Raw genomic sequence first — 21,887 nt, forward strand, 5'->3', positions numbered from 1 at the left:
TCTGACCATATAGTGCTTCGTAGGGTGCCATGCGAATGCTCGCGTGGTAGCTGTTGTTGTATGAGAACTCGATGAGGTCTAGGTGCTCTTCCCATGTCCCTTGGAAGTCTAGCGTGCAGGCTCTTAGCATGTCCTCGAGGGTTTAGATGGTTCTCTCGGTTTGGCCGTCTGTGGTGGGGTGAAAGGCTGTGCTTAGCTTTAGTTGCGTCCCCAACGCCGATTGTAGTGATTTCCAGAATTGCGAGAGGAACCTGGAATCTCTATCGGACACAATGTTTCGGGGGACTCCGTGGTATTTCACTACCCGGTTTATGTAGGCTTGGGCTAGTTGCGTCATTGTCCATGTTTCCTTCATGGCAATGAATCGTGCTGTTTTGGTCAACCGATCCACTACGACCCAGATTTTGTCCTTGCCGGTTCTCGTTGGGGGTAACCCTCCGACGAAGTCCATGGATATGGAATCCCATTTTCCTTGTGGTATTTCAAGGGGTTGTACGAGCCCCTTGGGCTTGCATCGTTCCGCTTTTACTTTTTGGCAATTTAGGCACCTGGCCACGAAGTCTGCGATTTCCTTCTTCATGTTTGGCCACCAAAACGTCCTCCTTACGTCTTGGTATAACTTGTCACCTCCTGGGTGAACTGAGTACGGGGAGTTGTGCCCTTCCTCCAAGATCCGCTGTTTCAAGTGAGGGTGCGTTGAGGGTACACACCACCTTCCTTTGTAACGGAGACTGCCGTCCGGGTGTGCTTCGAAGGGGCCTTCCTTCCCTTGGGTTAGGTCGTGGCGAATCTTATCTAGTTCCGGGTCCTGATGTTGCCCTGCCTTGATTTCCTCGAAGAGGGCGGGTATGGCTTGCGTGTTGAGTAGGTAGGCATTGGGGCGGGTTTGTCCTTGCTCTATTATTTCTAAGTGTAGTTTTTGGAAGTCCCTGTACAGTTGGTCCGGTAGGACCCACGTGGTGTTGAGGGAATGGTTCGTCTTTCGGCTTAGGGCATCCGCAACGACGTTGGCTTTTCCCTCGTGGTATTGGATGTCTAGGTCGTAGTCTTTTATGAGTTCTAGCCACCTTCGTTGTCTCATGTTTAGGTCCTTTTGGGTGAAGATGTACTTTAAGCTTTTATGGTCGGTGTAGATTTTGCATTGTACCCCATACAGGTAGTGCCTCCAGATTTTTAGTGCGAATATGATAGCAGCTAGCTCGAGGTCATGGGTGGGGTAATTCTCTTCGTGGGTTTTGAGTTGCCTGGATGCGTACGCTATTACCTTGCCTTTTTGCATCAGCACGCATCCCAACCCTTTCTTGGATGCGTCACTGTAGACCTCGAATCCCTCCGTTCCGGAGGGGATGGCTAGTACGGGTACCGTGGTTAGCTTGTCCTTTAATTCTTGGAAGGCTGAGGTGCAGTCGCTGTCCCATCGGAAGGGGGTTTCCTTTTTCATGAGCTTAATGAGGGGTTGGGCTATTTTGGTGAAGTCGGGTACAAACCTCCTGTAATAACCTGCCAGGCCCAAGAAGCTTCGGACTTCCGAGAGTGAGCTCGGCGTGGTCCATTCTCTAACGGCGCGAATCTTAGCGGGGTCTACCGTGATCCCCTCCTTGGTTATCACGTGGCCCAAAAAGGTTACGCTGTCTTGCCAGAATTCGCATTTGGAGAATTTAGCGTAAAGTTGGTTTTCTCTGAGGGTTTGCAGTGATATGCGAAGGTGTTTCTCATGTTCTTCTTTATTTCAGGAGTAGACTAGGATGTCGTCGATGAACACAATGACGAAGTCATCCAGGTGGGGTCGGAATACTCGATTCATGAGGTCCATGAATATGGCGGGTGCGTTGGTGAGGCCGAAGGGCATCACGGTAAACTTGTAGTGGCCGTAACGTGTCCGGAAAGCCGTTTTCTGGATGTCTGGTTTGGCCACTTGGATTTGATGATACCCGGATCTTAGGTCGATCTTTGAGAATACCCCTGCCCCTTTAAGTTGGTCGAATAAGTCATCTATTCGGGGAAGGGGGTACCTATTCTTTATTGTAACTTGGTTGAGTTCCCTGTAGTCGATGCACAGGCGCATGCTTCCATCCTTTTTCTTAACGAATAGTACCGGTGCTCCCCATGGGGAGGTGCTGGGTCGGATGTAACCCTTATCTAGCAGTTCTTGGAGTTGTGTTTTCAGTTCCTTCATTTCCTTTGGTGCTAGTCTGTAGGGTGGTTTAGAGATCGGGTCGGCGCTCGGTATGAGGTCTATGGTGAACTCGACCTCTCTGGCCGGGGGTGCCCCGGGAATTTCGTCTGGGAAGACGTCGGTGAACTCGTTTACCACTGGGATGGCTCGTGGTTCGAGTATTTTGGCGTTGAGGTCTTCGACTGAGCATAAGAAGGCCTCGTTTCCTTGGCCTAGATACTTCTTAATTTTCATCATGTTTACAAGTTTGATCTCCGGATCCTGGCGGGTACCGCGGTATGACACCCTCTTACCGTTTGGTCCTCGTAGGACCACTTTCTGCTCTCCGCACAGGATTTGCGCTTGGAATTTTCCTAGCCAGTCCATGCCCAAGATTACTTGCATCCCATCTAGTTGGAACTGGATTAGGTTGCTGGGAAATTCCACTCCTTGAATGGTGATCATTACATGCTCGTACATGCGATCACATCTTATGACCTCGCCCGAGGCCACCTTGACTTGGAGTCGGACCTTGGTGCTGGCGTTAAGGCCGAGCTGGGCAGCGAACTTGGTTGCTATAAATGAGTTGGTAGCCCCCGAGTCAAATAGTATGGTGGCTGGGGTGGCGTGCACTAGGAAAGTTCCGGAGACTATGTTGCTATCTCCGATCCTGGCCTTGCTTAGGGTAAGGATCCTTCCCCGGGCAGTCGGTGTGATGGCCTGGTCTAGTGAGGTGGTTTTGGGGTTCTTAGGTTCTTTGGTGGGAATTGGGTGACTTCTTTCGGGCTTCCTTTTATACCCCAGTTGCGTCCCTTGGGGCGGGTTCGTTACCTGTTGTAGTTGGCATGCCTTGGCGTAGGCTTCTCCGAGGGTCTTTGGTTCTTGGGCGGCCAAGGCCCTCTGGTGTTCGGGGTTAAGGCCTGCTAAGAATTTCATGACTTTGATCCCCTCGGTGGATACTAGTTCGGGGGTGAGGCGAGCCAGTTGGCAGAATCGTTGGTAGTATTCTGAGACTGGGGCTGCCCCTTGTCTTAGATGGAGGAATTCCTCGCATGTGGCGGCTTTCAGGTGGTTGGGGTAGAACTGTTCTCGTAACCGTGTTTTTAGGCCTTCCCAGTTGAATCTGGGGTCTTGTTCGTACGTAGGTCCCTCATGTGCCCACCAGATGTCGGCCTCGTGTTTGAAGTAGAAGGAGGCTATCCCGACTTGGTGGTGTTCGGGGCATTGGGTTGCCCTGAATACCCTGTCAAAGGTCTCAATCCATTCTTCGAGGGTCGTGGGGTCTTCGTCTCCCGAGAAGGTGGGTGGTTGGTGTGCCGAGACTTGGTGGTGGATCTCGTTTGTTGGTAGCGGTTGGGGAATGACAGTACTTAGTGCCTGGGTGATTTGGGCCAGGCGTTGTAGATTCTGGGTCAGGAATTCCTGAGTAGGGCGTCCCGGTGTTCCCGTCTGTTTCTTCTTGGGTGCCATCCTGGTGGTTAAAGGTTGATATTATTTTGTGTTTTCACCTTGATGTAATAAGCGGAGGAGAGTTTCTTTATATTAGGGAGGGATGAAGTGAGGGGAGGTGATGTGTAGGTTTCTCAATCTCCCCGTGCGTCCTAAGATCCCTAAGACCTATGTTCCTAAGTACCTGGAGTTCAAGCCTAATGTCCTAAAGTCCTGTCTTAAGAGTCTTTTCCTAGGGTCAAACTTAGGCTCTGATACCAACTGTAACACCCCATATTCTCAAGACATTTAAAACTTATAATAAAGGTAGAATTTTATTAAATTCCAAGATATAAATACAAGCGTTCGGGGTGCTATGCCACACCTGGGCTAGAGAACCCAAGTGCACAGGCTAACTAACTAATATCCTCAAAGCGTAAATACGTAAACGTGGCACGCAGGCCAAAAGGGAAACTATCTACTTCTAAGTTCTAGCGCACTCCAGTGACTTAATCTTCTGTGCCTGAAAGCCAAATATATCTGTTCAGCGAGAGATGCTGGTAACCCACTCCAACGCGTTGAAATACCATACATATAGAGATATATATAGATATACGAAAACCATTTTGAGCATGAAGATATATCCTACGAACTCTAGCTTTAAAAACCGGGAATGACTCGACAGATAAGGCCAGACACAAGCAACAGTTATAACGAGCATATGCAGTTCACAACAGATAAGGCAGATAAGGCAAAGCATAAACAATGATCACAACCCAACATGAACAATCCCCAACATAAATCCCATAGTCACATCCCCCAAGATACTCGTAATCACAACTCGTCCCTGTCACAACACATAACACACTTTGTTGGCGCCACAGGACCAATCGCATGCCCATACATGAGGGTCAGCGCATATAGCTCTGACACGGCCCCGCAGCACCCTGCCCCATATCGCAACACGGAGGGGTCGATCGCAACCGACCGATGAACCGCAGCTCATCATAGTGTTTGATCGCAACCAAACAGTGGACCGCAGCCCAAGAGAATGTCATCTGACCGCAGCCAGGAAAAAGGACGAACCGCAGCTCGTATAGAAACGTTTGATCGCAACCAAACGGTGGACCGCAGCCCAAGAGTATCAATCTGACCGCAGCCAGCTTCTGAACCGCAGCTCAGGATAACCAATCCGATCGCAACCGAATTGGGGTAACACACACACATAACACATAGCAAGCACATGCAACCCACATTACACATTAGGAAGGGGGAGAAAACGTATAACAAGACCTATGCGTGATCCATCACATACTAAGAATAGTCCTAAGGGATTCATACTTCTACCACCTAGGTCAACGGGATACCAATTCAACTAGCATGCAATATAATAGACTCATAAACCTACGAACGGTACCCGAAACATCAAACTAGACATAGGCACGATAAACGGAGTCCGTTGGGACACCACGGGGAACGGGGGAACATCAAACGGGGAAGCCGGGATCCCAAGGTGGGATAATTTCCAGCGGGTAGCCGGTGGGTGGGGGCCACCCGCCGGCTGCCCGCCGGACTTTACTGTTCCGGGCAGCGGGTCGCCGGCGGGCAGCTGCCCGCCCGCCGGCTACCCGCTGCCGGGCGGTGTTTCTCGGCCGTGGGTAGGTGGCGGGTCCCCTACCCCCCACTGACTCTTTTCACACAATAACGTCCCGGGAACCTTTGTGGAACCCGAAACCATGCTTAGACACTTTACAACGCAACTAATAATTAACACGTAGACAATTAACGGATCAAATACGAGAAACGAACGGCACATAACCTATCATGCTTTTCTAATATAATCAACACCCAAACATGCGATTTCCCCACCCGATAATCCAAGAATAAGATCATACGATACAACCTAGGGTTCTAATCACTTTTATATCAACAAGTATACAGTTCGTCTTCTAATTGCAAGATTCGGTAAGAATAACACATAAACATCAAGAGCATCACACAATTATCAAGAACAACACATAATCATCAAGAACTCTATATAATCATCAAGAATTCCATAATCATCAAGAATCTCCTAATATCAAGATCATCAAGATCCCTCATGGGATCATCACATCAATAACAATCATCATATCTCGCCAATACACAATAATATGGGGGAAACCCTAAGGGGGAATCATAGCTATGAAAATAGGTTTTGTTGAGACATGGGTTACCTCTTAGCCTTAATTAATTCCTTGGCTATGAAGGGTCTTTCTTTAAGCTTTCTTGATTTCTTCTACGGGGATTCTTGGAGCTCTTTCGGGGTGGTGGGGCGTTTATTCTCGTGGGGGGGTTCTAGGTGCCTCTTAAGTCCCCTATTTATATATTTAGGAGTCCTAATTAGGAACTAATATTATAGGCTCGCTAATTCTATTCCTTTTGGAACTAAGGATTGGGTTTAGGGGTTGGGTTTATATATGAGGGCCCACGGGCTATGGTGGGCCTTTTTCCCTAATTAACCATTATAATTTATTCTTTCTCTTGGGCTATTGATTAATTAACTAATTGGTTTTAGGACTCGTAACACGGGGTGTTACACAAATGAAAGGTTTCATGGTTTAATGGCCATCAACATAAAATATTTATAACACTCCCCCTTGGCCATTAAATAACTATACTCATGCCTCGTTAAAAACCTCGCTAGAAAAACCATGTGGGAAAAAGCTAGTCGAGGAAAAGAGTACATGTAATATCAAGCATGTGCTGCATCAGTTGCCTCGTTAAAAACCTTAGCCTAAGAAAAACTCAGTGGGAGAAAAACTTAGCTAAGGGAAAAATAGTACAATCATAAGCATTCCGGGCATCATCTTCAAGATTTAAAAGTCTCATGGACCGTCAATTCATTTAAACTTTAGAGTTTATCGCTCCCCCTGAAGACAACAGTCTTCCTAGCCTCCACATCCCAATTTTATAAACATATTTCTCAAAAGTAGATGTAGGAATGGACTTAGTGAACAAATCTGCCAGATTTTCACTATAGCGAACCTTTTCAATGAGTATTTCACCACTCTTCTGGAGTTCATGTGGGTAAAAGAACTTAGGAACAATATGTTTAGTAAGGTCTCCTTTAACGTACCCATTACTCATCTGTGCAACACATGTCGCATTGTCCTCATATAGGACAGTCGGGGAATTAACATTGCTCATTGCTCCGCATGAGCAATGGATATGCCGTATCAATGATCTCAACCATACGCATTCGCGTGAGGTTTCATATAAAGCAATTATCTCTGAGTGATTAGATGGGGTAGCAACTAAGGTCTGCTTAATGGACCTCCAAGATATAGCTGTACCTCCACAAAGGAACACATAACCAGTATGCGATTTAGCAGTATGAGGGTCAGACATATAACCAGCGTCTGAATACCCCGTCAAAATAATGTCCTGGTTGTTTTCAAAATAAAGACTGATAAGTGCATAATTGCTCATATTTATACCCCATGTCTACCCCATATTTAGCCTTGTTTTGCTTATGAAGTGTCACAATGTTGTTCAAAATGATCTTTATTTTGCTCATTTGATCCTTTATGCACAATTCATTATCGTTAAGTAGAAATGAAGGATTTTAGACCATGTTGGATGCATTTGGAGTCAAGGGGAGCCAAGGTGAAGCTAAGGAGATGGATGCAACACTTCCAAAGGAGCCAAAGAGTGATGTTTTCAATGGTGTTGATCATATGGACAAATTAAACCAAGGTAAAAGTGGAACAAGTGTCGAAGGGCTACAACTTTCATGAAGATCACAATTCCAAATTCTGACGTTTTGAAGACCAAAAGACACGGCCAAGTACACGACCATGTCTATGGCCGTGTATTTTTGTGCAGTTTCCAGATTTTTGGACACGGCCTGTGACATGGCCATGTCCCTCATCGTGTCACCTCTGCTGCAACTTTTTATAAACTCCGTTTTTTGTCATTTTTACTTGGTTTTGACTCTTGTTAGAACCCTAGACATTCTCTACTCATTTCCTTCATATTTTTAGGTTAGATTAGGTTTAGATTTATGTTTCTTAACACTTTTGAAGCTTGTAATCTTGGATTTGAAGCTTGGATTCCAACATTTCAAGATTCCACCATCCATTTTCAATAGAGAAGCTTTTCTTCCTTTTATCTCTTTCTTTTGCAAGATTTATGTTTGTTACTTATGCTTTTGTGTTCTTTATGATATTTAATCGTGAGTAGTTAGTTTATGGACTTGAGTTAGGGTTGTAGTATCTATCTTGATGCTTGATTTGTGATTATTGCAAAAAAAAAAGGGGAAGAACTCCAACCTAGGGTTCATGTGTTTGTGAAGGTTTTGTATTTATATCTTGTTAATGTTTGATGTACACATTCATTAGCTTGTTTTTGGAGAATTCTTTTTTACAATGAGAATTGGATCAATGATTTTAGCGACCCCTTGCATAAACCCGATTTTTTCTATGAAAATTGGAGAAATTGGGGGTTTTAGATGCTTTGTATGCTTGATGGACTTGGAATTGATACACCATGAGAGTGAGGCAATTCCTTGTTCTAATCCTTGTTTATTGCTTACGAGAGTGGTTGATAAACTAGGATACCTACGTGCATTCCCGGTTGACTCTTTGTTATTTGTTCTCCCTAATCTATAGGTTGTTGAAGCATCTAGATGATAATGCTCCCTAGCTTGAGTCCTATTTCTTTATTTTGTGTTTACATCTTGTTCATATGTGTTCGTGTTATTTTGTTTAGTTACCGTAGTCTTAACTTCGTTATGATTTGCTTAGATTCTTGTTGGTTTCCTTATGCTAGTGCCTAGTTTATTGTAATTGCATATTGCGTGCCATATCCCTCAATCCCCTGAGGACGACATTACACCCCGTACACTCACCATCATTCATTTTTACCACAATCAAAGACCAAGGTCTTTTGTCCCTTGGAGATATCTAAAGATATGCATGCTTTATTCCACTCCAATGTCTTCTGGTTGGAGAGAGGCACTAAATCTAGCAAGTAAATTCACAGAGAAGGCAATATCTGGTCTAGTGCAATTAGCCAAATATAGCAAGGCTCCAATAGCACTTAGTAAGGAACTTCAGGTTCTAATATTTCCTCATTATCCTCCTTAGGTCTAAATGGGTCTTTGTTCGCTTCAAGGGATCAAACTACCATTGGAGTGCTAAGGGGATGAGATTTATCCATATAGAATTTCTCCAATAATTTATTAACATAGTTAGCTTGGTGAATTAAAATCCCATTGGGGAGATGCTTGATATGCAGACCGAGACAAAATTTGGATTTTCCCAAGTCTTTCATTTCAAATTCTACCTTTAAGCATGAACATGCTTCTATAAGGTCTTCATTTGTCCCAATAATGCTCATGTCATCGACATAGACAGATGTAATACAGAAGCCATTAGATGACTTCTTAATAAATATACAAGGACAAATATCATTTTTCTCGTATCCCTTCTTCAGGAGGAATTCACTCAAATGATTATACCACATTCTACCCGATTGCTTCAAGCCATATAATGACTTTTGAAGTTTGATGCTATACATGTTTTGATCTTTTTCCCTCATATTGGAATTTTGAATACCCTCGGGTATTTTCATGTATATATCAGCATCTAGTGACCCATAAACATAAGTTGTCACTACATCCATCAACTGCATATCTAATTTTATGTTTACTGCCAGTGATATTAAATATCGGAATGAAATACCATCAATAATAGGAGAATATGTTTGTTCAAAATCAATTTCGGGTCTCTGCTTGAACCTCTGAACTACCAATCTCGCTTTATATCTAACCACCTCATTGTTTTCATTCCTCTTCTGTACGAATACCCACTTAGATCCTACTGGGATCACATCTTTTGGGGTAAGTACGGTGGGACCAAACACTTTTCTTTGATTAAGCGAGTTGAGTTCTGCCTCAATTGCATGTTTCCACTTCAATCAGTCAGAGCGCTTCCGGCACTCTATTATTGACTTTGGTTCTGGATCCAGATTATTATGTGGAATATTACAAGCAACTGCATAGGCAAATTTGTCGTCGACGACTATTAAATCTCTGTTATATGTTTCTCCTGTATTAACAAAATTTATGACAGTTTTTATATTGACACCAATCAGATCATCATCATTTCCCAAAATATTATGATCTGGATGTTCCGCATCCCTAGTGTTCATATTACTTAGAGCACATGCATATTCACTGGGTTCTCCGTCTTCGGGACGGCCGTCTTCAGGACGGTTAACATTTTTCTGGCCAGAGTGACTGAGATATTTTACCAATTCTCGTCTTCCGCAGATTTAAATCTTTTGCACCAAGTGGTCTCCCACGCTTCTAGCGATGGGGAGTATCAGTGTGCATATTTGGTCCCTTGGGGACTTCAACTCTCGAAGGAGCATTCACTACAAAGATATGTGACTTGGTCACTCCTTTGTTGTCTGAAAAAGCATATGGCAGGTTATTTGCTAAATTTTGAAAATTAATAATTTTCTGAACTTCCAGTTCAGTTTGACTAGTACGTGGGTCTAGATACTGAAGATCCTTTTTATCCCATGAGATTTCCCAGAATTTCGATAAATAAGATCTTTTATCTCTCCCTAATGCCGGGAAATGATCTTCATAAAAAATACAGTCAGTGTACCTCGCAGCACACTGATCTCATGTCACAGGCTCTAGGTATTTAATGATGGAGGGAGATTCATAACCAACATATATACCTAGTTTTCGCTGCGAGCCCATGAAGATATGGTTTGTAGGTGGTATGGGGGTATAGACTGCACACCCAAATACACACAGATGTGAAATGTTAGGTTCTACACCACGTAGTAGTTGTAAGGATAAATAATCCTGATATGCAGTGGGTCGGATTTGTATTAAAGCTGCAGCATGTAATGCTGCATGTCCCCAACATGGAACCGGTAAACCAGACTTCTGTAATAAGGGTCTAGCGATTAATTTAATACGCTTAATCAGAGACTCAGCCAGACCATTTTGAGTATGGACATAAGGTACAGGATGCTCCACTTTGATGCCCAAGACCATACAATAATCATTGAAAGACGTTGACGTGAATTTTCCAGCATTATCCATTCTTATTGATTTAATAGGATAATCTGGGAATTGGGCATTCAACTCAATAATTGTCGCAACAAATTTAACGAAAGCTTGTTCCTCGTGGACATTAGACTAACATGAGTCCAACGGGTGGAAGCATCAATGAGGACCATAAAATATCTAAATGGTCCAGAAGGTGGACATATCTAAAACAATATGAAAACATAGGTTCATAAACCAAGAACATAAAATAGATCATTCTTGATCACCAAAATCTTCAAACTCATATTTTAAAAGGTCATCATCATCATTCATCACTGCATTTTCTTCAGGCAAATCAGTGTTGGTGTGATGAGATTCATCACTCCATTGCTATCAGAAAAGCTCTTAAAAAACTCAAGCTACAAGCTTTTCAAAAACCAGTGTATGTTTGTGAAGACTTTTCAAAAAGATTATCTAGTTTTCTAAGTCTTCACAGCATCAAGAAATCTTGCAGTTTATACGAAGATCAAGCCACCATCAAGTCAAGATTTCAATTTGGAGATACCATCAATCTTTTCCAACCCTCAACTCTGTAGAAGTTGATAGAGGCTGAGTAAACTCGGAGAAGTTGAAAAACCTAGCAAGTTGTTGTCCGGCTTAGTATCAAGGAAGCAAGCTTGGCTTAGTTTGTACTATGAGTGATAGTGCAAATCCTTTCACGAGTTGTGAAAGAAGAGTGTAGTATGCTTAGTTAACATCCGAACCACTATAAAAATCTCTTTCTCCCTCTCGTTATTTACTCTTTACTTAATCGCATTGCATTGCATCCATAATCACTTGAACATAACGATTTCTAACGAAAGTGTGCAAGGAAACAATTAAAAAGGGATACTTACTTTTCCGCTGTGCATTACTCTTTCAAGTTTAGTTTCAAAATTCGCATAGAGTCTATTCACCCCCCCCCCCCCCCCCCTCTCTAGACTCTCATCCTTCGATATCGGGACCAATAAATCTCATGGAATTGTTCCATGACCGGATGATTGTCCACCATTTTATAATCATTAAATTCACTTACTTAGGAATTTTTTGCTTGAGACATCCTCAGATATGCACTTTGCCTCTAGTACGTCTCAGAGGTCCTTTGAGGACTTCTCATACTGATAAACATTAAAGAGGGTGTCAGACATACCGTTTAGAATGTGACCGCGGCAAGCAAAGTCATCGTTCTCCCATTTGAGTCTCTGGCAAGTAGCTTCAAGAATTTTTGTTGAATTTGAGTGCTGCACTATGCTTACTTCCTAGTGGGTCAGCTATCTTGTGACTGTTGTAAATCAAGCACGCTTAATCACAAAGTTCTTTGGCTATCTAGTTGTCATATATCCTACTTAAAACCAATTGGTGATAAGTATGTGGATATTAACCATTTAAACACATCCCTCCACAGTAAGCTACAGCGACACATCTCGAATCGAGCATGGGTTGAACTCGACCAACCCGGCCGATGCCCAGCAGTTTCATTCTCTTGTTCCTCTGGTTTCGGGGTACCCAGCACATATGCCACATTTAGGGTTGCAAGGACGAACTTCATCTTCTTTTTCCATCTTCGAAAACCCATGCCTTCAAACTACTCCAACTTTTGAAAGTTGGTGGTAAAGTCATGAAACTCAGAACTCATCTTTCCTCAGAAACAAAATTTAATACTTATATAGTGTTAGAAAAATAAAGAGTGACTGGAACGAGGATACTGAGGAATGAGATATTCAGGCCTGTAATCACTTTCCTATAAGTTTTAAATCAACCTCAGAGAAAGCAACAAGGTTCAAGGTTTAAACTTATTAATACAAGAAAATGAATGAAATCCTTAAGTTGCTTTGTTTAAGAATTTACTGTAGAAATGTAAGACTGTGAAACATCTTAGTATACTGCAAAAATATGGCATGTATGTCTTTCATATGTTTCTCCATATATTTGAAGATGCAAATATAGCTTTTATGAGAAGTTACATTGAAGTTACAGCAGTTTAAAGACTCCAACTTCTGATATATATATATATATATATATATATATATATATATATATATATGTGTGTGTGTGTGTGTGTGTGTGTGTGTGTGTGTGTGTGTGTGTGTGTGTGTGTGTGTGTGTGTGTGCGCGCGCGCGTTTATTTATTTATTTATTTATTTATGAGTTAATTTCATTTTTTTTACAAAGTGGGTTGCACCTCTATATTTTTATTTTTGTATTTTTTTGGAAAAAAAAAACATATTTGAAGGCCGAAATACTCTTGTATTTCCGGCATAGACCTTGTGTTAGAATGCATATTTAGGGTGATTTTAGATCACCACGGGTATACCCCTCATCTGAATATATATATATATAAAGAAAAAAAAAAAAGAAATACTCTTGTATTTATGGGAATTTAAATGATTTTATTGATAAAGGACAAAAAAAATGATCATACCACAATAATACTAGAACCAAAAGGAATGTTTTGAAAAAAAAAATTAAAAATGAAATGACACCTATTAATTTAGAACAAAAAATAGAATTAACTCTATATTTAATTTATTATAATTACCAAGTTATGCTTTTGCATGCAAACGAACCTACGTAAAGTAGTACACGGAATATATGTAGGCAATTCATCAACAGGAGGCCAGGCCGGATTAAATCACCAAATTGCAGCAGTGTATTGATGACTTGACCAATTCAAAACTGTTGACACAATAATGAATTGAAGGCTATTATTGCCATAGGTTCATAAATTAAAGTCACTACTCTCAATCAATTAAATAACTATTGCAAGTTTATTACACAATTTTTTTAAACGATTTATTTAAAAATTTATAAATATGGATGCCATTTTTAAAGATATATTTTTATATATTTATTTATCTATAAAAATAAATAAATAATATGTTTAAATTTGTGCCATTGTATTTTTATAAAATTGTACGTAGTTTTTTTTTTTTTTTTTTTTTTTATAACTTAAGTGATCTTAAGTTCACCTTCAAAAAAGTTCACCGAACTAATTCTAAGCTCACAGGACCTCATCCCTAGAGTTAAATCGCGAGTCACGCAATCAGTCAAATGGACGCACAAGGGATCCAATCCAGACCTTCCAGCATCCTTGAGTCTTTTTTCCATACATATTAGGACCCCAACCCTAGAGGTAAAGGGAGGTAAATCAAGGTAAATCACGAATCGTGCAATTAGCCCACCTTCTTGGGCGTTTTTCCCCGTCTTCATGTGCGCTTTTTAGCATTCTTGAGCATTTTTCTCATATATGCTTCTAGTGGGATTCAAACCTTCACATTGCCGTATCTAATCATGATATTTAATTAAGTCAAGCAATGAACCAACTACACTAAAACTATAGTATTACTTTTATTAACATGAGTCCATGCATCATATAATTTGCATCTTACTCCAATATTTAAAAGAAAAATTATAGAATATAAATGAACGCCGACCATCGACTTGGATCTATCACTAAAAAAAGGTTTCTTTTAGAAGTCAATTGCTTCATATTCAAGTGGGTGGAACACAAGGAACAGGCGGCTTAGCCCATGTTCATGCAAAAATACCTAATTAATAATGGTTGACTATATATATAAAAGTGAATATATTTATTTTAAATGCCATTACCGAATTGAGTGAGGCTAAAGTTAGGCACTTAGGCTCATCTCCATAGACACTCTTTCTAACCTATTCCTTTATTTATTTTTATTTTTTAAAAAAAAACCCTATTTTGAAAGACCAGATCTTAATTCTAATAACTTGCAAAACAAATCTATTTGCCGGAAATTTCTTCTGCACTTACTAAACCGGCCTCTTCAATACTGCATTGATTTAACATACAACATTTTTTAACTCAAATGTTCTTTGTATTTGAATATCATATCTGTTGGTACAAAAATTACATCATAATTTTTGTATTAATATTAGTTGACATATGTATGTATGCTGATTATGTTGATGATGAACCAAAGTAAATTATGATGTACGTGTGTATGGGGCCGGTAAGGATAATATCATAACAGTATGTATATATGCTTGTGTGGTAAATGTGTAGTATATGCATGCAAATCGAAATGGGAATGCAAAATGGATTAATCATTCAAAAACAAAATGGGAATCGCACCAAGTTGCTCTCACATATGGGAGGTTGTGGGTTTGAGTCTCAGCTCGGTGGAGACGATATTGACTCTTTGTGTTTCATCAGTAGGTTAAGAAAGTAGTTATGAAGAGATACTGTATTGTAACAGAGTCAATAGTAGTACTAAAAAAATGAAGGGATCGGAAGCAAAATGGTGTTGTATATGTGCAAATGGTGTAGTGGTCACATGCTTCAAATTAAATCAGTGCCAGTACATGTAGATCATGGGAACCTCATGGGGGAATTGAATATCATGCCTAGCTAATTTCAAGGAAGCGAAGTAAATTTAGAGAATCTTATACTATAAAAGGGGATTTGTGTAAGAGTTTAGATCTGGAGTTTAGGGGGATTATATTATCTCAAGAGTGTAAGGAAAATATTCAGAATCCATATTCAATGTGCTAAACTGCATACTATTAGGAGAAGTCTGCTCCAGAAATTATGACTGATGATCAGGTAGGTGTATTTTGTATAATTGTTACATCAGTACAAAATTGTATATATCCTATAAACTTTTTTCATAAAGTTGTTATAATATGTGGTAGGTATAATTCAGTAAATCATTTGAAACTTAATTGTATTTGTAAAAATAGTGGTTGATCTTTAGTGAAAATGTTTTTGGGCGTGGCTTTACAGAATAGGGGGTGGTGTGATATGATATCAATTCCTTAGGTGGTCAAGCATTATATTTTAGTGTAAATGGAAAGTAGCGTAGGCGGTATTGGCGTATCCCCTAATTTTCAACCCTTTTATTTGACAAACTTTAATTTCTTTGAGCTTTGAGGAGTAATAGTCAAAAATATAGTATATCATACCAATTTAATTCAATGATTTAATAAACACTATTTGAGAGAACAGATCAAGGTTTAAACTTATGTCGTGATAACCTGAAGATTATCTTTAAAGTAGACAAATCTGTTATACTTACTATATCATTCTGTCAAGTCGGGGTATAGGGGGTTTTTGGAGTTGGGGATTAATGTTTTGGAGAAAAAAAATTAGTATACCCCAAGATATATACATTAATGTATGTATTTATATTGCCAACCTAACCAAAATCTTTGAACTCAAGAAAACTCTTTGCACTTTTATCATGTTCACGTCCCTTTAATTAATTTGTATATCCTCTGATCTCTATCCATGTTTCAGGCCAGGCCGGCTGTGGATATGATGATGAAGTCAATTAGAGATGGGCGCCGTTTCTTCATCTCCTGCTTTTTCTTCCTTCTTTTCCTATGCGTTTTAGCTTCCATCAATGAACTCCGATTCGACGGCCGCCTCATGAAGTTTCACAAATGCGCTTTTTCCGATTCTAATACCACCACCCATATCGATATCTCTTCCAAGCAAGATCTTCCGAGTTCGTCGGCCGCCGCCGCAGACGGCGGCGAAATCCGAATCCTCGTCGGGATTTTGACCCTCCCGGACCAGTACCGCAAGCGCCACTTCCTCCGGCTAGTATACGGCACCCAATCCCCGCGGGGCGCGAAGGTGGACGTGAAATTTGTGTTCTGTAATCTCACCAAGGAGGATCAAAAGACCCTAGTGGCACTGGAGATAATGCGCCACGACGACATCATCATCCTCGATTGCCAAGAGAACATGAACAACGGCAAGACCTACACGTTCTTCTCCAGCCTGCCGGAGATTCTCGGCGGCGGCGGCGGCGGGCGACCGTACGATTACGTCATGAAGGCCGACGACGACACGTACTTGAGACTGGAAAATCTAGTGGCCTCTCTAACGCCGTTGCCGAGACAAGATCTGTACTACGGGTTCGTGATCCCGTGTACTAGCATGGACCCTTTTAAGCACTACATGTCCGGGATGGGATATCTGATATCCTGGGATTTGGTGGAGTGGATTAGAGAGTCGGATATCCCTAAAGCGAATGTGGAAGGTCCCGAGGATAAGGTTCTTGGTGAGTGGCTCCGAGACGGCCGGAGGGGACTTAATCGGTTTAACGCCAAATGGTCGATGTATAACTTCCCGGTGGAGCCGCCGAATGACGGCTGCTCGCACGAGTTCTGGCCGGAGACCGTGGCGGTTCATCAGCTCAAGACTCAAGAGAAGTGGATTCGGACTTTGAGTTATTTTAATGTCACCAGAGATTTGATGCCATCTAAGCTGTATCATATACAATAGGTTGAATTGAAGATTGATAACTGCATTCTTTATTAGTTTATTTCCAACAAACAATCTATCAATACTAATCATTCTTGTTGGTTTTATGACTAACCGTTAATCGGTCGGTCGGCCAACACAACCCTAAAGGTATGATAAATGATTCAAGGAGAGCAAAGAGATCAAAAGTTATTTTGAAGAATCACCTTTGTTTTTTTACTTGAAGCTTTTATCTTGTTGAAATGCAATTGCATTCTCTTGTTGATTCTTTAATGTTCTTGTTGAAGTCGAAGATTGCGAGAGTATGAGCAACTTAGGGTTTTTGAATTTTGTTTGCCTATTTGCTTGGGAAAATGGATAAAAGCTCTAAGACAATAGAAGCATAAAGGAGTAAAACTAATGCGGCCTTTGTATTTTTTTTAAAAAAAAAATTGGATGTAAGTACTCCGGTATTACATACAACTAAATAATTGCAAAGAAGAGATGTGAAAGAAGAAATTAGCTGGCCGCTCTAAGGCTATTTGGTTGGATGTAGTTGTAATTCCTTTATAACATAATTCCTTAGCATTTTAAATTACAGTGTTTGTTGGAGGGAATTGCAATTCCCTCCATTTGAGGAATTGCAATTCATACATTCCCCATGCGAATTCTAATTTGGTGCCATCTTCGAGAGGGGAAAACATGAAAATGACCAAATTACCCTGAATATTATTATCATTACATAAGGACATTTGAGTCTTTATATCACTTCTTCCATTCTCATTCCAAATAATTTTATTCCTCCCTACCAAACAATGTAATTTGAATTCCTACTTTATTCTCACCAAATTACAATTCCTTCCTAATTCCCTCCATCCAACCAAACACCCTAAGGATTGACAAACCTTGGAGAGTAACTTTTAAGCCAGAAAATCCTTTAAACCTTTTGATCCTAAAGTGGAACTAGAATACTGCTCTTATCTCTCATCCTTGGAGATTAAGCTGATTTGATATCACATTCCTTGCCTCACTACATAATGCTTCTGGATTATTTCCCTCAATAGGCTGATGAATCACAACTTTAACTGACCCACAATTTAATCTGCCCTCCATTCCTGCAGGCATGATTTTTCCAGTTCCAACAAGGGTTATAGGAATAACAGGAACTCCAGTTTTTGCAGCAATACTGAATGCACCTTTCTAGAGATCAAAAAACATAAGATAATAAGATGAACGTTATAATGGGGTGGTGGGTATAATAGATCAGCAAGTTGTAGTTTCTTCTAATTATAAGATGACCTAATAACACACAATATAACAAGTGGATGATAATTATGGACCAGTGGGAGAGCAGTGCAGCTAAATGTTCAGGGTTTAAGGCCTTCAAGTTCTCCTAATTGAAGTATGAGCAACTACTGCCATAATGCAGATAAAATACAGCTTTTGACAACAAAAATTGATCCCGCAGCCAAAGGTGAATGCTAATATTACTCAAACCTTTCACTTCTCTAATGTTCATCTAATCATCCAATTTATTCGCTTGTACCACACACAATTAAAGCATAGGTCTTACCTTGAAAACCCCTAGCTTTCCATCTTTACTCCGAGTACCCTCTGGGAAGAAAAAAACAGATGCTCCCTTCGTGACAAGATCCATGCATCTCTTAAGGCAATCCTAATTCATAAAAGAAACATAAATTAAGATTCAAAAACCACAACAATAGAGCACAACGTTTTTGGAAAAGAAACAAAGATGATGACATATTCAGTACATTGTAGTTACTCTAACGAAGCTAAGTTATCAAAGTAGCACCAATTACGGTGTTAATGGGAAATAATACAACTTACTAATTGGCTTCTGGTGTCCATACGCCTCAAGGGAATAGTTCCCATCAGATACATGGCCCAACCAATGATAGGAAAGAGGAAAATAGCAGTCTTGCTAATGAATTTGAAGCTTCGCCCAAGAGTAAGGAGAGTGTAAATGTCTAAAAAGCTCTGGTGGTTGGATACAAACACAGCAGGAGTATCATCAGGAGGCAGATTCTCCAATCCCTTAATCTCGATATTATAAAATGGAGAGACAGTCAGATTTGCCCAGACCATAGCAACAAGGTGATGAATTTTCCGACGGTAGCGATCAAAACAGAGTACAAAAGGATGTGCAGCAAGCATTAGCACAAACAAAAAAATGGCAGAGAAAGCGGTAGCTGCATAGAAGCCAATTCCTCTGATTTTTGAGCCAAACTGCAGCTCTACACGAGAAGACAAGAAAAGCTAAAACTCATAATCTCAAATGGAAGAAATGACTAGGGTAAAAACACTTGAAAAATGCACCTGGCAGTGGATAGGCAGCACCTGCAGAGCCAGTACCAACAAGTTCAGATCTGACAGCAATATACCGTGGCAATCTATTGTGTTTGAACATATTATAATCTCCAGGCATTCGACCAAACTTCATTTCTGGGTAGGAAGAAGGCCAGGATGCACATGAGTGTATTCTTGTACTCGATGCTATATTATCTGCAGTAACAAGCAAAAGAGATAAGAAACAAGACAATAATGTAAAAAGTATTCTATCATACGAATTTGGTTACTATAATGAAAAGGATCAATTTAGAAACTATGATGTCGAATCTATGGCATAATTTAGTTTGTACACTATAGAAGATTATCTTGAGAAAACATTTTTAAAGCAAAGCGTCACTTCCTGGTTATAATGAAGCAAAAGTCCTGCAGATGTTTATTTCCTACAAATTATCAAGAATAGTAAAATTCATTTTTGATATTAAAAGTAATCATATCTGCAAAATTCATTCACCTACTTGGGATGCCTAGCAGATGGAATGAAAAAGCTCAAATTCAGGGAATACAAATTATCAAGAAGTTTTCTTATTACCTACTAGTGTTCAAGCACTTTAATTGGAAATGATATTGTTTCCTTTTTCTCAATCCTATGTTGGCAGTTCACCCCTCTTTATTTATTTATTTACTTTGGTTGAAATTTCAGGAAGGAGGGAGGGTTCTGGGTGTGCTATAGTAGGTTACCAAAACTCCAGATTTAAATCAATATCCATGTGATAGATCAATCATAATGGCAATAAAAACTATGGAGAAATAAGCTTACTAGTTCTTGAAATTCTCCAGATTGGTTGCTTAAAATAAGAGCAACGACAATAGTTTGCATAATGCACATTCGATTGCTGAAACGAATTGACAATGGCATTGTCAGAAGCATGTTAACAGCACTTGCTAAAATGCTACATTTAGAAATTCTACCACCGTCAATTGTATTAGTTATGTTAAAAAGCATCGAATAGCAATAATGCATAAGGCGAATTACTCAATATGTTTAAATAGCTCTTAGTTATAACTAGCATAATATCTTGGGTGCTTGAAGCACACAGTCGAATTGCACACTGCCGTGTTTGCAAACTTTAAGTAAACTGTCAAATGCAACTAATTATATGTTCACAAATGCTTGATAGAGATTGTTTTTTTAAAACTTTATCCTTGTATGGAATGCATTAAGTGAATTATTTTTAAGTACAAAACCATCATTTATTTACAGGTACAAAACCTTCATTTCATCTTCATAACTCCCTACCCGCTCCCAATCCAAAAGTAATTATAGTCACAAACTATGAACCCCTTCCCAACAACACTTAGAAATTTACGAACCATATGAAGTTTTATCCTCCAATTTTTTCCCAACTACAAGGTATGTTGCCATTCTCAACCCATTTACACCTTTAATATTCTCACAGGTATCAATTAGTCTACCTAATCCTTCCGCTGATAGTAATATAGAATATTATTTTCTAGAGTGCAAAATCTTAGTTCGGTGTTGCATAACTAGATATACTCCAAATAAAATGCTACCTCTTTGATCCTAGCCATAGATTTATAATTAAAAGGGTAAAATCCCGTTAAGTTTAATCAAGCTAACCCTTTCTCCCATTTTCCACTTCTACAAAACCAATGGACGTAGATTTTTACCAGCAAAAAAGTGCATCTGAGTGCTTCACATTTACATAGCTATTCATCCATATAATTACATAAACTAACATTCAAAGAAAAAAAAAAATAGAAACATATGCATCGATCGAATTGAAGTTTGAGGAATTACCTGAATTAGAAATGGCGAAACGAGAACTTTTGCATCCTTTTCCCCTGAAAATTGAAGTGAGATTGAAGTATATCAGAACTTCTTCACATGTAGATATTGAAAACACAGATGTTACACACAGGTGATTGATTTTACAGTAGTGGTGCGGCGGAAGGGATGGCCGGAAGTGGAAATTGTTGAATTTAGATTGGAATTTTCCAAATGAGACATCCATTCGTTTTTTCTTCAACTCGCAGATTTACTCAGTTGATTGCATTCTTCAATGGCTTTGGAAATCGGAAGCCTCGAAATTAGCGAGCGATTCCAGATAAAGCAATTTTCTTGGATGAAGACGGTGAAAAGAGCCCATTACTTTATTTTATTTTTGAGTTAATGTCATATGGATTATTCTCCATATTCGAATATAATGATTTTGGCATGTTTAGTCTTAAAATAAAATATTATAATTGATTTTTTTGGAAGAGAACATTTAATTCATTAAATTAGAAGAAAGATAGTCAACAAGAAAAGAAAGGACTATCGAACCATTCTCGGTAACCTGATAAAGAAGCGATTTTCCGAGCAACAATATGGACCGCACGAGTATTAGCAAAGATTATAATTGATATTTGATAATTGAATGGAGCAAATACCAATTTTGGTCCCATGAGTATTAGCAAAATGACGGTTTTGGTCCACATGTTTGTTTAATTCCTACCAATTTTCATCCACAATTATTATTTTAATACTAATTTTAATCCACGACTATTATTTTAGTACCAAAATTCATCACGTCAGTCACTCATCTATTTAAGACATTCCGAAATCTAAAAACTTTAAGGACATTTTCGTCCTTTTCAATTTAAGATTCCAATTTGAG

At 39.8% G+C, this 21,887-nt stretch overlaps 2 protein-coding genes across 5 annotated transcripts; one reads left to right on the forward strand and one right to left on the reverse strand.

The window, feature by feature from the left end:
• The first annotated feature begins 15,855 nt into the window (after positions 1–15,855).
• On the forward strand, positions 15,856–17,027 carry LOC109173231 (beta-1,3-galactosyltransferase 6). 2 transcript variants are annotated; one of them, XM_019322543.1, is made up of 2 exons: positions 15,856–16,114; positions 16,148–17,027. In XM_019322543.1, the coding sequence occupies exons 1-2, from the start codon at positions 15,937–15,939 to the stop codon at positions 16,939–16,941; spliced, it is 972 nt and encodes a 323-aa protein (XP_019178088.1). In that variant the 5' UTR covers positions 15,856–15,936; the 3' UTR covers positions 16,942–17,027. The 2 variants fall into 2 exon arrangements, with proteins under 2 accessions (XP_019178088.1, XP_019178087.1); XM_019322542.1 differs by having other exon boundaries at positions 15,856–17,027.
• A 628-nt stretch (positions 17,028–17,655) lies between these two features.
• Positions 17,656–21,359, reverse strand: LOC109173230 (1-acyl-sn-glycerol-3-phosphate acyltransferase 1, chloroplastic). Of its 3 annotated transcripts, none has more exons than XM_019322540.1 (7): positions 21,164–21,359; positions 21,029–21,072; positions 20,027–20,102; positions 19,237–19,422; positions 18,748–19,154; positions 18,473–18,574; positions 17,656–18,099 (listed from the first exon to the last, which is right to left on the reverse strand). In XM_019322540.1, the coding sequence occupies exons 1-7, from the start codon at positions 21,240–21,242 to the stop codon at positions 17,884–17,886; spliced, it is 1,110 nt and encodes a 369-aa protein (XP_019178085.1). In that variant the 5' UTR covers positions 21,243–21,359; the 3' UTR covers positions 17,656–17,883. The 3 variants fall into 3 exon arrangements, with proteins under 3 accessions (XP_019178085.1, XP_019178084.1, XP_019178086.1); XM_019322539.1 differs by having other exon boundaries at positions 21,148–21,359; XM_019322541.1 differs by lacking the exon at positions 20,027–20,102 and having other exon boundaries at positions 21,148–21,359.
• Between the last annotated feature and the right edge of the window lie 528 nt (positions 21,360–21,887).

The sequence above is a fragment of the Ipomoea nil genome, unplaced genomic scaffold, assembly GCF_001879475.1.
Source record: "Ipomoea nil cultivar Tokyo-kokei standard unplaced genomic scaffold, Asagao_1.1 scaffold0465, whole genome shotgun sequence".
In the NCBI taxonomy this organism is placed as follows: domain Eukaryota; kingdom Viridiplantae; phylum Streptophyta; class Magnoliopsida; order Solanales; family Convolvulaceae; genus Ipomoea; species Ipomoea nil.